The following is a 14,753-nucleotide window of genomic DNA, read 5'->3' as shown; positions in this document are numbered from 1 at the left end:
GCTTTCATGTGTAGTTCCCAATTACACGGTATTTCTTGGAGAGGATGTAAGTTTGAAGAAGAAACTATGTTATGTTGCTTTCACGTGAGGTAGTGGAAGAAAAAGTTTGGTTTTATCCCCTGGCCACGTGTCTCAATACGAGTGGAGGCTTTTGAAAGTTGAAATCCCATCCCTCCTCTTCAAAGAAGTACCGTTATCCTTACCTCTTGTATTTCTATTTTTTATTTAATTTTTATATTAGGTTTTTCTAGGATGTGGGCCTTGGGCCTTTTCAAGCCCTTTTGCTAATTTACATCCACATTTCATTTTTTTTACATTTAAATTAGTAACTAGTTATTTGTTCATTATTTAGATTTGTTTGATCATAGTTTAATTGATTAATAGATTTTAATGGCTACGTAGATTATTAAGTTAATTGTTGCATCGATCTCATTGCATTGCAATTTAGGAAGTTAAAATATAATTTGGCTTTCGAAAATCTCTTGAGGTGCATATATTCGATTGCTCGGCTTCTTATAGAGTGATTCTTACATGAGTCCACTCTAAAAAGGCTTAAAGCTAAATTCAGTTTGCTCCCGATTTCGGTTGATATCCAGTTCCATGGCTTACTCTTGGGCCTTCTTACAATGAGATCTTAAGCAACATCAACTTAACTTTCAATAATTTCAAATCTTTGTACTTTAATTATTTTAATTTATTATTTAAGTCATTCTCATAATTAAAATCTGAAGAAAAAGATTACCCTGGATGGAATATCCAGTCGTAATCCCGAATATTAGGCCCAAGTTATAAGACCTTGTAAGCCTTATGTATTCTTCTTCTCTTCAAAATATTTGTAAATATTCAAACGTATTTTTCTCAATAAAATTTGAAGAAAAAGATCACCTGGATGGAATATCCAGTCGTAGTCCTGAATACTAGGCCCAAGTTGTAAGAGCTTGTAAGCCCTATGTATTCATCTTCTCTTCAAAATATTTGAAAATATTCAAACGTATTTTTCTCAATAAAATTTGAAGAAAAAGATTACCTGGATGGAATATCCAGTCGTAGTCCCGAATGCTAGACCCAAGTTGTAAGAGCTTGTAAGCCATACGTGTTTGTCTTCCCTCCAAAACATTTGCAAATATTAGAACCATTTCCTTAATAAAATTGGAAGAAAAAGATTACCTGGGTGAAATATCCAGACGTAGTCCCGAGTATTAGACCCAAGCTGTAAGAGCTTACAAGTCATAAGTACTCGTCTTTCAAACTCAAAAATACTTAAATCCTATATTAATACCTTTTCGATAAAGATGGAAATGGAACATGGTGGATACCGTGCACTCTTGAGATTAAGATTCGAGGTGGATGCCTCGCCTATCTTAAATCTCGTTGTCATTGTCAATGCAGTTTCTTCAAACCCCTTTCTCAATCAAATTCAAAACACTTAATCTTTATTAAACACTTTTTCCAGTAAGATGGAAATGAATGTGGTGGATACCACACACACCTGAGACTAGGATTCGAGATGGATATCTCTCTCATCCAAGTTCTCGCCATTACTCAAAATACATTCAACCAATCAAACTCTTTTTTTCGCCGTCGTGCGATTAGTCAAACACCCTTTTCATAAACGAAAGACATCTTGTCTTGAGATGATGCAAAGCAATGCTTCGGCCATAATTGTTGAGTTGAGATAAGTGACGTTTTTCCGAATGTTGATTTGTAAATCCATTCGATGTGCGGTATACGCTCGCTCCTCATCTGTTTTGGGTAAAACAATGTTTTCGTTGATTAATACAATATAGCTTTCTCTAAAATCAACCAACAAACAAAAATTTTCTACCCAGAACTACGTAAGCCTTGACTTCTCTATTGAGATACGTAGGAGCAGGATTTGTAAATCTTGTCAGGCCCACTAATAAAAAACTTAGGTTTAGTCCTTCATTAAAAATCCAAAAACATTCTCCTCTCACCCTTTCTTTCTTTCCTACCTAATAACTCGAGAAGCCTAACATTTCTAAGATAACAATAATGCACACAATTAACCTAATTGTTCCCGTTGAGTACAACAGACGTAAGCGGTGCTAATACCTTCCCCTTGCGTTATCGACTCCCGAACCCTGATATTGGTTGCGACGACCATAATCATTGTCGTTCTTTCTTGGGTTTTATCGATATTTCCCCTTTCCTTTTTAGGAATAAATAAATTTCGGTGGTGACTCTGTTCAGTCCATCATTGCGAGCGTGCGATTGCGCTTTGCTAGGTCGTGTCTCATCATTTTTCAAAGTGCAATACCTTTTATGACTTTTTTAAACTTAAAATTTTGTTAAAAGCAATGCACTCACTTTGAAATTGATACCACGAACTATGAGGTTTTGATCCCTCATTTTATGTTGGTACGTAGGCATAAGTCCGAAGGTTTTGTCAAACACGAAAATATAATTAATGAATTCTTTTCTCATCCCCCCATTCTATTTATTGCGAACATCATTTGTATAAAAACACATATGCACACAAGAAAAGGGCTCCCTAGGAGTACCTAGGACACTTTGGGTGCTAACACGTTCCCTCTGTGTAACCAACCCCCTTACCTGTAATCTCTGTCATTTTTTTAGTTTTGATTTGAAAACTTCTTATCTTTTGGGTTTTATTCATACTTTTCCCTTTTCCCTTGGAAACAATAAAAGCGCGGTGGTGACTCTGGTTTTATTGACATCTAGCTTATCCATAGCTTGATGATCATGAATTTACCACTACGTTATTTACCTATTTTCTTTTGCTCCATGCAATATTTATGCCTATAATTCTTACAGTGACTTCAAGTTATATGCATGGTTGTTAATGTCTATTTGTTGCAAAGTAGTTGACTAAGTGCTTGTGAATATATTTGTTTCCCTTTGACTGTATCATTGTTTCTTTTTGATGTTGTCAAAGAGGGAGAAGCAATAGAAACACAATAGCAGATTTATAATAGCAGAATTTTTGAAGGCATGCATAAAATCAGGGGGAGGATGTCTATCAAAGTATGCGATTATGCAACGGTTTGCCATCATCAAAAAGGGGGAGTATGTGAGGGCAAAGATTCCTATTCCTTATTTTAATGATGTCAAACCTTTTTAGTTTCTCATAATGTGTGCTTTGGACAGTGTCATCATATCATAGAATGCATTTGTCCTCCAACATGCTCAAAGTATAAGTGAAATGTGTCCATGCATATAGGAGCATCTCATTGATTTGAATAATGCACTTGATCATCGTTGGCACCTTAGGTTCATAAAAGAATGGTTTCAAGTGATCAAAATACGTCTCAAAAACCATTTTTTGACAGTCTAAGAACTTTGAGTCGACTCACACCTTGAAGTGGTTGACTCATTCATACATATTCCAATTTGTGTAACTCTCGGGTCTGAACAGGTCGAGTCATAGGTCGACTCAATCCTGGGAAAACTAAATGAGTTAACTCATCCATATGATTGCATCGACTCATTTCCTGTTTCATTTGAACCATATGGCCACAAGTCTGAACAGGTCGAGTCATAGGTCGACTCAACTCTGAAAAAATCCTATTTGAGTCGACTCATCCCCTGTTTGAGTCGACTCATTTCCTGGTTCACTTGAAAAGTTTTTGCCTCGGGTCTGAACAGGTCGAGTGACCTGTGTGAATAGGTCGAGTGGTCACTGTTGGCACTCAATTTTCTATTGTGTATTTTTGCAAAATAACTCAGTTATGTATGTTACTTTGTCCATGCATCATATATATATTCTAGAGTCTCTTCTTTAACACATAACAAGAAAAGTTAAAGATATACATTAAAGCTCCTCTTAACCTTCATTCTTTATTTCATTTCTCAACAACTACACATAACAATTTTTGTTGATCATTGTGCATTGTTGTGGTGATAACGTCTAAATAGGATTGTGTAATCTTAGTTTCGATAGAGGCTTTGAGTGGTGTTTTCTTGAATAGAACCATTGGGGTTTTGTCCTCCAAGAATTGGGGGTTTTTCCACTAATCTTTGCTTCATAGATTCAGCCGAGTGAAAGGTTTGAAGAACGGTGGGTTCATTCAAATAAGTAATGGTAACCGGAGGATTATGAAGAAAGGTTAGGGTTCAAGCGTCTTGTGGTCAAAATCATCCTAGCTAGAGTTTTGGAGAATAAGGAGTTCTTACAATAAGGTAGCTATAACCGAAGGTTTGTTCGGAAAGCTTTAAGGACTTGGTACAATTTGAATCAAGGGGAGAGAAGTGAATAGGATATGCAACAACACTTGGGGTTGGTTAGTGGTGATCATTTCTTCTCTTGTATAAACTTTGTAACTTGTTAATAAATATCTCAATTCTAGATTTAGAATTGGGGGCATACGTACCCTAAGCGAGGCCGAAAGGGGAACTGCCTAAAAAAAATTAGTGTTCTTCTCTCTTTCTCTTAACTCCTTAAATTCTGCATAAATTGAGTCTTGTCTGAAATTAATAGTAAAATCAATCTCGCTTAATTGTTGTGCATAGCAGTTGTTCGATAAATTGGTGCAATCACTTTGATTGTAACTAAGTAAAATTTTGCACATTCAATTTAAGTAAAATTGGTGTGGAGTGCATACCAAGTGTTTGATAAATATAACCTCACACAAGTCTATCAATATTTTACTTGTTCTCTTATTATGTTAACTCATCATCATTGGTAACTGTAGCACCTCAAATTTGCACCTATCATTGTACATACATTCTCATATTAGGTCATAGCATATCATGAATCCATTGCATAGCATTGCATTGTCCTCAGTTGCCTCAAGAGCAAGCAAGTCAAGAATTAGGTCAAACTGATCAGGAGATCAGTCAACCAAGCAAGCAAGGGTGTTTCTCAAGGAGCCAAGGCCCTAGGGTTTGTCCAACAAGTTCACATGACTTGGAGGTCCATTTGAAGTGTTCAAGTCAAGGGTTGAAGGCTCAGAGGTCATCCGTTCATGTACAGACAGTCAAAAACCCTAGAAAGTCAAAGACAGTCAACAGTCAGTCAAAGCAGTCGATGGTGGCCATTCTTGCAGAATTTGGGCACCATGATCAATAATCAAGAGTCCATACAACTTGGGACATCATTTGAAGTCAAGGTCTCAAGGAATTAGGGTTTGGAATTCATCAGAAGGTGCTTCAGTCAAGCAAAACCCTAGAAAGGTCAAACTTGGTCAACTGTGGATTTAATCAGTGATTTGATGGATAGAATTGATTTGAAGGAGCTCATTCATGCTTATATAAGCCTCATATATCATGTCAAACCTCATCATGGAAGAAAATCAAGTCAAACAGAAAATTTCCCAAAATAAAAACTGGACCTGTAATTTTAACTGCCAAAAATGGAAACTTCTTGATTCTCAACTTGCATCATGATATAAGCTTCAAATGAATTTTTTCCCAATATGAAAGTTGAAGATCTTGTTCTCCCATTTTCAAAAAGTCCAAGAACTCTCAATTCCCATGCATGGTTGTCAAGATATGATCAAATCATTTTCACAAAATCTTGAACTTCAAAAGGCCATATCTCTCAAACCATTTGGCCAATTTTGGTGGGGTTTTTTCCTACAAACCACATTTTTCCTCCTCTTTCCAAAAATATAAATTTCATCCTCCAAAACCTTGCCAATCAAAATGGCATTTTTGGCCTTGACTTTATTCATTTCAAGTTTGACCAACCATTGACTTTTTGAATTAAGGCTTTTCACACCATTTGGCCAATTGGGAAATGTTTGGTGTGTTATTTGAGACATGTTTTAAGGCCCAAATCATGCAGGACTTACCTCCATGTGCATATTTTGGAAATTAGCAAATGATGCATTTTGGTCCTTTTAAAACAAAACAAGTTTACCATTCATTGAACCAACAAAAAACAGCAAGTATAATGGCCATTTGCAGCCTATTTTGAAGCCCAATTCGTGCTCCTGCTGCTATTACACCACCTCCATTTGCATTTTGGCCAAGTTTAGCAATTTAGCAAATTGATCCATTAGAGCTAAACTTGTTTAACACTCACTTATGCAAGGCTAAACAGATGAATATAAGAGATTTTCTGACACATTGAAGGAACCCTAGCAGCCTCTAAACCACCAGAACTCTCATTTTCCTCTCAACTTGCATTTTTGCATATTGAATTTTCTGAGCAAAATTTCCATAGCACTCGAGCAAGCTTTTGATCATTCACCATCCAAGCATCATTTCAAGCTTATTTCCACTATCATTTCGCAGCTGGAGGAGGGGTTACACGACTGTTCTTCAAGCATCCTTCAATGGCAGAAATTGTTTCAAGCTAGCTCGTGCATCCTTGAGTTGAAATAGTTTCATCATCCATCATTTCAAGGCCTAGAGAACACCTGTTTCGAGCCAGAGTAGCCAAAACATCACTGCAACTCAGCTGTGCTTCAAACTTGGTAACATTTCGAATCTCATCATTCACTAAACTATGCCATGCTTAATGAATATCTTGATATGCTGAGTCTAAAGCAAGTTGAATCACTTAAAATGATTAAGAGATGCGTGAGAAATCTGAATATCCATTTGTGTGCTCAAACTTACTTTCACTCGATTTGCCTTGTTTAGGATGAGTTAATGAGATTGGTTGTCACATTTGTGTTGTATGTGGTCTGATGATTCCATTGATGTACTATTTATCCATTTCTGGAGAGTTTCATTCATGAGCAAGTTTTGGATGTTCAGTTTTCCTTTGCTCGATTTGTGAAGTATACTTTGATTTAATGAAAATAGATGTTGGATTCGTATTGGCCTTGCTGTGATGAACATTTCTGGGTAGCCACTTTTAATTTCTGGGATTTTTTTTATGAAACTCGAATTGGTGATGATGATGTTCATGATGCTGTGTGATAAACCCTAGTTGCCCAGAAATCTTGATGGTGATTGGCTGCTGTTGCTCATTGTACTGTTCCATTGGCCATCAGCCAATTAAAACATTTCGCCTGCTTGCCTTTAAACTCTGCGTTTTGATTAGTGATAGGCATATTTACAAGAATGCCACGCGGTCAACCATGTTTGACCATTCATCCATGTTCTTTGTTCATGTTTCATCCAATTTGTTACTCATCTTCAACAAATCATTTCTAATTCATTTCAACTCCAAAAAACATGGGATTTTTTGCATTAGGACCTGTTGGATGTCTAGTATTTTACCATGATTTTTAATATTTTTTCTGATCATTGGATTTTAATTGGCTCTAGGGTTTGTGTTATGTGACAAAAAATGATACATGTTGTCAAAAACAATTGTGAAATGATCATGTTGCATCCTTTGGTTCTGAAATTTTTTGTGGAGAAACTAGACACATTCACCTTTGTTTCCATGTAGAGTTTATGCATTTATCATATGTGGTTTGCTGGATATGAATTTTTGAACTAGGGTGTGACAACTTGTGTCACACCAATGATGTGCATTTTCCCAATTTTGATTGACATGCTTCCTTGCATCCAAATGACCCCAAATTTTGCATGGTCCCTCTCTTCTATGTCTAGTTGATGTGTGATTTTTCCTGGATTTAATTGTGCTGTTTTCCATTTATTTGAGATTTTTCTTCCCTACCTAGTCAATGGTTGACTTTATGTGATACATGTTGCCAAATCCTTTGGGAAATTCTCATACCATATTATATGATCATGAAAATTTGCACATGCATACTAGACATCTCAAGCTTTGCATTGGTGTTAATCTTATTCATTTTTCATTTGTTTTCAATTTGTTATGATTTTTTGAAGTTGACCCATGTTTGTTGACTTTCATTGTGCTTACTTGAAATTATGTTGACTTCATGATTTTCATTGACTGCCTTCCTCTCATCCAAATGCCATGAAATTTGACATGCTTACCATGCTAGATGTTAGGATTGAGTGTGAATTATCTGATGATTTTTTAAAATATTTGGGTTGACTTTTGATGCAAGTCATTCTGTTGACTTCTTTGAGCTTCCATTTGCCTTACTTTGACTTCAAATGTTCATGAAATGATGATAGTGATTGATATGCATGTGAACCCAATTGGAATTACTTCTTGATTGATTGAATTTGATTTTGATTGAATATGGTTTGCTGTTTTGACTTTTTCATTCACTTTTGACCCTAGGCTTGCCCTAGTGGTCCAGTTACTTACTGTTGAGTTTGTGTTTTCAGGTTGGGCACTAAATGACCATTGAGATCACTTTAATCTGGTTGAGTTTGGTTATATGTCATTGAGCTAACCCTTGTTTTGTAGGTGGCTTGACTCATGTGCTTGAGTCTTGTGCTTGGCACAGTTGGTTATTGGTTTTGACTGTTGTGTACCAATTCCTTTTGCTTTAAACTGTTGAACTGTTTACTGATTGGTTTGACTATTTCAGGTACCCTTAGTTGCTTAAGTTCTCTGAACTTGTTTTGCTTTGCTATTTAGCAAATTGCTTGAGGTATAATTACTTCTTCTTCATGTAGTCTGGAGACCCGGTCTGTTACTTGGCCGGGCAAACTGTCTGAAGTCCTCCTTAAGAGGCAATGTTTGTGTATGTTTAAATCTTGTCCTTGTACAGAGTCAAAGACCTCCTAAGTGAAGAGGCAATTGGCAGAATCAAGGGATAAGCAATCTATCCCCTGCTATTCAGTGTGTCTTCTGTCTTGCTCACACCACTGTGTTGATGCACTTCAGATAAAAACCCAAGATCTTGTGCAATTGCACAGTTGAGTCAGTATCCAATGTGTAGAAGGGTTCCCACTTTCTGAACCCACACATTCTTGTCAAATGCTCTCCCAGGCCAGGGATAGAAGCAATGAGGCACACCCCTCATCTCCTTTCATCTGCTTCACCTTGCCCCTCAATGGCAAGGTTAAGAGCAACACTCACCCCATTCCAGAGGTTTGTTTGTTGAGGTTGATGTGACCCCTCGACTAAAACCTAACCCTTGTGTGAGCCTCTTGTGTGCATATAGTGTGTGCTTCCTGTGATTGTGTTTTGCTTGCTTTGCCTCTTAGGTTTAGCTTAGACTTGCTGCTTGTGCAAGATAGGTTTAGTTTAGACTAGTCCTTGTTTGCTTTCGCCCTCGTTGCGATCGAGCCTTTTCCTTTCTCTCGCCCTCGTTGCGATCGAGACTTTCCCTTTCTCTTGCCCTAGTTGCAATCGAGTCCTTTTTCCCAGCCGGCTGAACTACGGCAACTCTGATTCTCATGTTCAGATGAGATACGTAGGCACGAGATGCGATGTCTTGTCGAGTTTGACTAACAACTAACAACTCTTTTCTCTCGCCCTCGTTGCGATTGAGACCTCCCCTTTCTCTTGCCCTCGTTGCAATCGAGACCCTTGCTTCCTGTGCAAGCCTTGTCTAGGATAGGTTGGCCCTTGTGCCATTTAGCTAGAAACCTTAACTTAGGGTTGACTTTGCATGACAACATCTAGGCTCGAGTCGTAGTCTCCCTAGAGTTGTGTCTCCCTCTGTTATCTGGTTAGGCTAGATCCTTGTCCCTGCGTAGGGGAACTACATCGCCCTGATCTTCACACCAGATGAAGTATGTAGGCAGGAGATTGAGCTGATCTCTTCGGGCGCCCTTTTTCTTTTCCAACCCTTTGTGTCCTTAACCACCCTTGTGTGTGTTCTGGTTGGAGTCCGACATAAGTCCAGCGATTGGCAGTTGGTTTCCTGTGTGTGTTTAGGTTCGGATGCTGATGTAAGTCTAGTGATTGGCAGTCGGGCTCCACGTTTGCCTGTGTTTGTGTTTGTTTGTGTGCGTGTCAGCCGAGCTACGAATGCTCTGATTCTTCTCTCGTCCGAGAAGATACGTATGCATAGGATGCGATATCCTAGCGAGCATGTGTCGTCTCCCCAGTCCGAACTACTTCGACTCTGATGTCTATGCCTGATAGACTAAGTAGGCCCAGGATACGATATCCTGCCGAGTCAGTTTCAGTCAGTATCTTTTGTCTCTTTCAGCCAGTGTGTGTGTGTTTGAGCAATGTTTTTAGCAACCATTTTTCCTTCCTTTTGTGCGTGGATCCCGTAGAGTACTACGGATGCGTAGGGGTGCTAATACCTTCCCTTCGCATAACCGACTCCCGAACCCATCCTCTTTGGTCGCGAGACCATGTTCTTTCCTTGGTTTACTTCGAGCGTTTCCTTTCCCTCTTTTGGGATAAATAACGCACGGTGGCGGCTCTGTTGTTTCTTTCTTTTCCCGCCGGTTTTTCGCGTAATGCGACAGTAACTATATCACGGATTGGGATAATTAAGCAATTGATTAAGATAGTGGTTGATTATCTCTATCTTAGTTATTCCATTTGGTTTCACGCATATCCGGTATTTCCATTAACGACTCGTACAAACGATTATGGTCTAGGGATCTTTAGCAACCTTTAAAAACAATTTTAAAAAGTGCTAAATTTTAAATACTTATCTATTCAACCCCCTTCTAGATCAGTACTATCGTCTAACAGGACATACCTATGAGGCGATCCACAGAAGGAGCCATTGATCTGTCGAAAATTGATGAGTCAAGGAATAAGTTAATGTACTTTAAGAGGATATTTGGAAGTGGATTTTTCTTGGGGAGTGATCTAAGCCAAGCTAGTACCTTCAATAGTTATATCTTTGTCTTGTAGAAGTAAAGCTTGGGAGGTGGTCACATGAAGTTTTGGCTCGAAAGTGGCATTCAACCATAGTTGCAGGATCCAAAAGGGATCTGACACTAGGAATGAATTATTGGTCTCAGGGAGGTGTTTTAGTTTGTAAGAAGCCTCTCCAAGTGGTCGGTAGAGGTTGTCTAAAATGAGTTTGCTCAAAGAAATCTTTCAACCTTCGTGCAACTGGATGGCTAGGGGAACAACCTTCTTGGCTACCTGTAGAGAATTAGAGAAGAAGACATAATACGATAGCCAGAAGGTCAGAAAAACTATCTGCTCCTGGTCGAAAATTTCGCCGTTTGTTTTGTCATGGCTATCGAGGATAAAGTTCTTGTAACCAAACCATTCAATGGTGAATTCATTTTTGGTTTCTAGGGTCGGAGCAAAGGTTGTACCTAGAGGGATCAGACCTGCAATGGAGGTTACGTCGAACAAAGTTGGTGTTAACATGCCACAGGAAAGATGGTAAGTATTGGTCGATCCTTCCCAGAAGAAGATTGAAGCTGATAACTTAGCTAGGTTAGTTTTAGGACCCATTCTGGAAATGTTAACCATGTTGTAGATGCCCAGTTTCTCCCACTACACCTTCCTTTGTGATTGAGCCTTGTTGAGTTGGGTGATATACTCTTTGCTCATAGTAGGTGGCGTTGATCGAAATGCACAGGTAGGTTTGACCATGAAAGATAGATCGAGAGCATGTTTTTCAAACACGGAGGGAACATGGTTGAATAACCTGGAAAGAAGCGTGAAACTTTCCCAGCATGTGACCTCTTTGTGGGATAAGGTACCAAAAAGGCATACATTTTATTGTGCAGCAAATAAGGAATATGAACCTGTTTTTCCCAAATGGAAGTTTTCTCATCTGACTAAGGGGGTTCAAGAATGTAGTTTCTTACTTCCTCATCCTCGTTTTGTAAGATTGTGAAAGCCAACGGGGTTTTGTTTCCAGTGTTAGATTTAGAGGGCATTACTTGACTGGAAGCCATGGTTGGAAATTAAGTTTTGTTGAAAAGGAAAAGAGTGAAAAAAAACTGTTGCTCTGCACGAGACAATAAAAATTGTAAGAGGAGTTGAAAAGAGGAATAAGAAGAGAGGAGTTAAACATGTTATTTATAAGGTTCTCAATGCATGTACTGAATCAAACACATGGCATCCACGTGGGGGAGATTGAAGCGTTTTTTGGGTTTACGAAGCACATAATTAATGTGAGTGAGAGCATTTATGAACGACGTGAAAACCCACGACTTCCTAGGAAGTAAGAGTAATGATGAGATTTTGAGCGGATCTCATGGAAAATGACAATGCGCCGTAACGGGGTAATGATGACGATGAAGTCAGCAGAAGCGAAAGTGGCATCGAAAAGATATGATCAAAAAGGCCACGTCTCTTTTGTTTGATTCAGATCGAAACATGGCCTTTTGGGGGGTAATTTGTTATCTTAGATTCTTCGACTTGGATATAAGTAGCAAGTATTAATGGGACAATAATCAATATGTTAGGGTGAAGGATAGGGTAAACAAAGTCGAAGGGGAACCAAGATGATGTCAGGTCGGAAGTCACGTATAGTGGTGTTGGTCGAAGTGATTACACGTCGAAGGGCATTGTAAGAGTTAGGGGACTTAGTGAAATTGAATACTTTGGTATGTTGGCTAAGGTTGGAGTTCATTATTAAAATGGAAACAATGTCATCTTGGGCATTGCATGAGGAAAATATTGGAGTGGGTTATCATAGCATGGTTAACATTAAAGACTTCGACGTGAGAAGTCAATTCCTAATGACCAGTAAAAGTAGTTAAGGTATTTGAATGATGTTAAAAGAGCGGGAACTGGTGTAACATAGACGGTTACTTAAGGACACGTGGAGGCTGGTTGGGGAGAACCGCTGCATGGGGATGAAACATGTCGTGATAGGATTAATCGATCTTGTTTGGGTAGTTATTTTAGAGTAGTATATAAAGGAACTTATGTTCATTTGGGAAGAGGTTTGCAATTGTACACATATTTTGTAAACTCAAATTATATGCGCATTTGAGAAACGAGTGAGGAAAATGTACCTATGCGTTTCATAATTTATAAATTTCAGCTCTTTTCATATTTAAGTATCTTTTAGGTATTGAATTACCTTTCGATTTCACTTTATAGTTCATGCTTCTACTTCACCTTGCATTTTGTTTTCAATCTTTATTATAAAAATCTTTTATTCCAAATCTTACTTCAAACTTTGAAATAAATCGAAAAAGTAACCCTTCCATTTTGATACAGAATGTTGTTTAAAACCATAAATGCACATAAATATGTCCCGTCGAGTTTGATCCCTTAAGTATTAATAGAAAATTGTGTTTGTTTACGAAATTTCACAGTAAACACATACCACCATCACCCACTATGAGGGACAATTGCAAAAGTGGGAACAAAATTTTCGGTAGTTCATTCAAATTTTCCAATAACATACCAAATTTCTGGTAGTTCATTTTTAAATTGTCGGTATGAATTTTTTTGAAAAGTGTTGTAGTTTACCAAAAATTTCGAAAAGTGTGTGTATTTTATCGGAAATTTCAAAAAGTGTTGTAGTTTACTAGAAATTTTGAAATTTTCGATAATATAATTTTTTTTCTAAGTTTTTGGAATTTTGTTTCAAAAGTTCCCGTATTTCTTCAATTTTTTTTAGAAAATCATAAATTTTTTATAAGAAACTTTTGATAAACACAATAAAAAATTCAAAAAAAAAATAATAAGGACGTAAGGATAATAACAAGCATGACATGGAGGTGTAAGATTTAATTAAAGACCAACATGTTAAATCCTATACTTATTCATTCAATTTCACTTCACCGTTCGGCCCAAAGAATATTTCAACAAAGCCCAGTGTAAGAAAATGCTCTATGTATACAAATAGCCATCATCTTCTTCCTAAGTTATCCTCGTCTACAATACAGTAGAGTCGTGTCTCATAACATTAAAAAGGGGTTATATTGGCATGGAAGGAGATGGAGGTTAATACTTCAGGATAACCAAGTTAAGATTCCTCTCAATGTAAACGAGGATCAGATTCGGGTGAGTAATCTTGATTTTTTTTATTTTAAGGTATATTCACATTGTATTCATGGGGTTTATCTATATTTCAGCTCAAGTTTGACAGGTTACTGAATGTTAATCCCGCCCTAGAAGTCTTGATCGAGGGTCCTAAAGAGGAAGCCATTCAAAATTTGACTCAAGAAGCTGAGACACTGTTCGTTGATATCGACTTGAACAATGTAACTGTTGTTCATTGTATAGGTGGCACGGCTCCCATTCTTGGAGTTGATGGTGAGGCAATTGATGTTAACCCTCCTGTTACTGGTGGTGGGGGTGATGATGATGACATTCCACGTTTTGACGCTGTTGATGAGGGTAATGCTAATGCTGACCCACCTTTTGGTGATGCGAGTCATGTTGAGGCTTTAGCCAAAATTCTTAGTGCAAACTTGACTGCAAGTTTGACAAGAAGTCTTGGTAAGATTCTCACTACTACCTTGGAAAAAAGTCTAGAAGATAAAGATTTAATCCAAAAAATTCTAGAGTGTTTTTATGCAAGGATCACTACTATGTTGAATGAAGAAGTCAACAAATCTAATGCAATTGCCAATTCACAGATGCAGCGTATTGAGGAAGCTTTGGTTTCTTTGGATAGGAAGATTCAGGGTATAGAGATACAGAAAGAAAAAGACAAAGAGTAGGGGTGATTGGATAGTTTTAGGCTATGTTTTGAATATAAATAAATATCCTATATTTTTAGGTTTGTCTTTAGGTTAACCTACTGTGTTATTAGCTTACTGGATTCTATATTTCATGAGAGTGATACAAAAAATTATGTAAATAAATTCTTTCCCTTCCAAGTATTTGCTTTTATTGGTTTTACTGGATTGTATATTTCATGAGAGTGACTCAAATCATGGAGGCAACATCTTGCAGTTGGTTCGACAATCATATTGATAATTATGAATCTTGGTTGTACACTGCAAGCTAAACATATCCTTTCAATAAATGTGAAGTTTTCAGTTGGTTTATTATTAATATAGGAGATGAGGCTGGAGGTTGTAGATACTAATATGTTCTCATTCTCATCATCATTAGAAAACATGATAGATTTAAAAAAAGAAAA

The 14,753-nt window shown here is 37.6% G+C and overlaps 1 protein-coding gene across 1 annotated transcript; it reads left to right on the top strand.

The window, feature by feature from the left end:
- Positions 1-10,961: 10,961 nt before the first annotated feature.
- Positions 10,962-14,328, top strand: LOC127129411 (uncharacterized). Its single transcript, XM_051058600.1, has 3 exons — positions 10,962-11,077; positions 13,528-13,666; positions 13,738-14,328. Exons 1-3 carry the CDS (start codon positions 10,962-10,964, stop codon positions 14,326-14,328), a joined length of 846 nt encoding a protein of 281 aa, XP_050914557.1.
- The last annotated feature ends 425 nt before the right edge of the window (positions 14,329-14,753 follow it).

The sequence above is a fragment of the Lathyrus oleraceus genome, chromosome 3, assembly GCF_024323335.1.
Source record: "Lathyrus oleraceus cultivar Zhongwan6 chromosome 3, CAAS_Psat_ZW6_1.0, whole genome shotgun sequence".
NCBI classification, from domain to species: domain Eukaryota; kingdom Viridiplantae; phylum Streptophyta; class Magnoliopsida; order Fabales; family Fabaceae; genus Lathyrus; species Lathyrus oleraceus.
The sequence above is the reverse complement of the archived record's forward strand: the minus strand, read 5'-3'. Positions and strand labels throughout refer to the sequence as shown.

Coding starts and splice junctions, on each gene's coding strand:
- LOC127129411 (XM_051058600.1), top strand. CDS start 10,962: ATGGTGAATTCATTTTTGGTTTCTAGGGTCGGAGCAAAGGTTGTACCT. Junction 11,078..13,527: donor AACATGCCACAGGAAAGATG/GTAAGTATTGGT, acceptor CTTCTTCCTAAG/TTATCCTCGTCTACAATACA. Junction 13,667..13,737: donor TAAACGAGGATCAGATTCGG/GTGAGTAATCTT, acceptor TCTATATTTCAG/CTCAAGTTTGACAGGTTACT.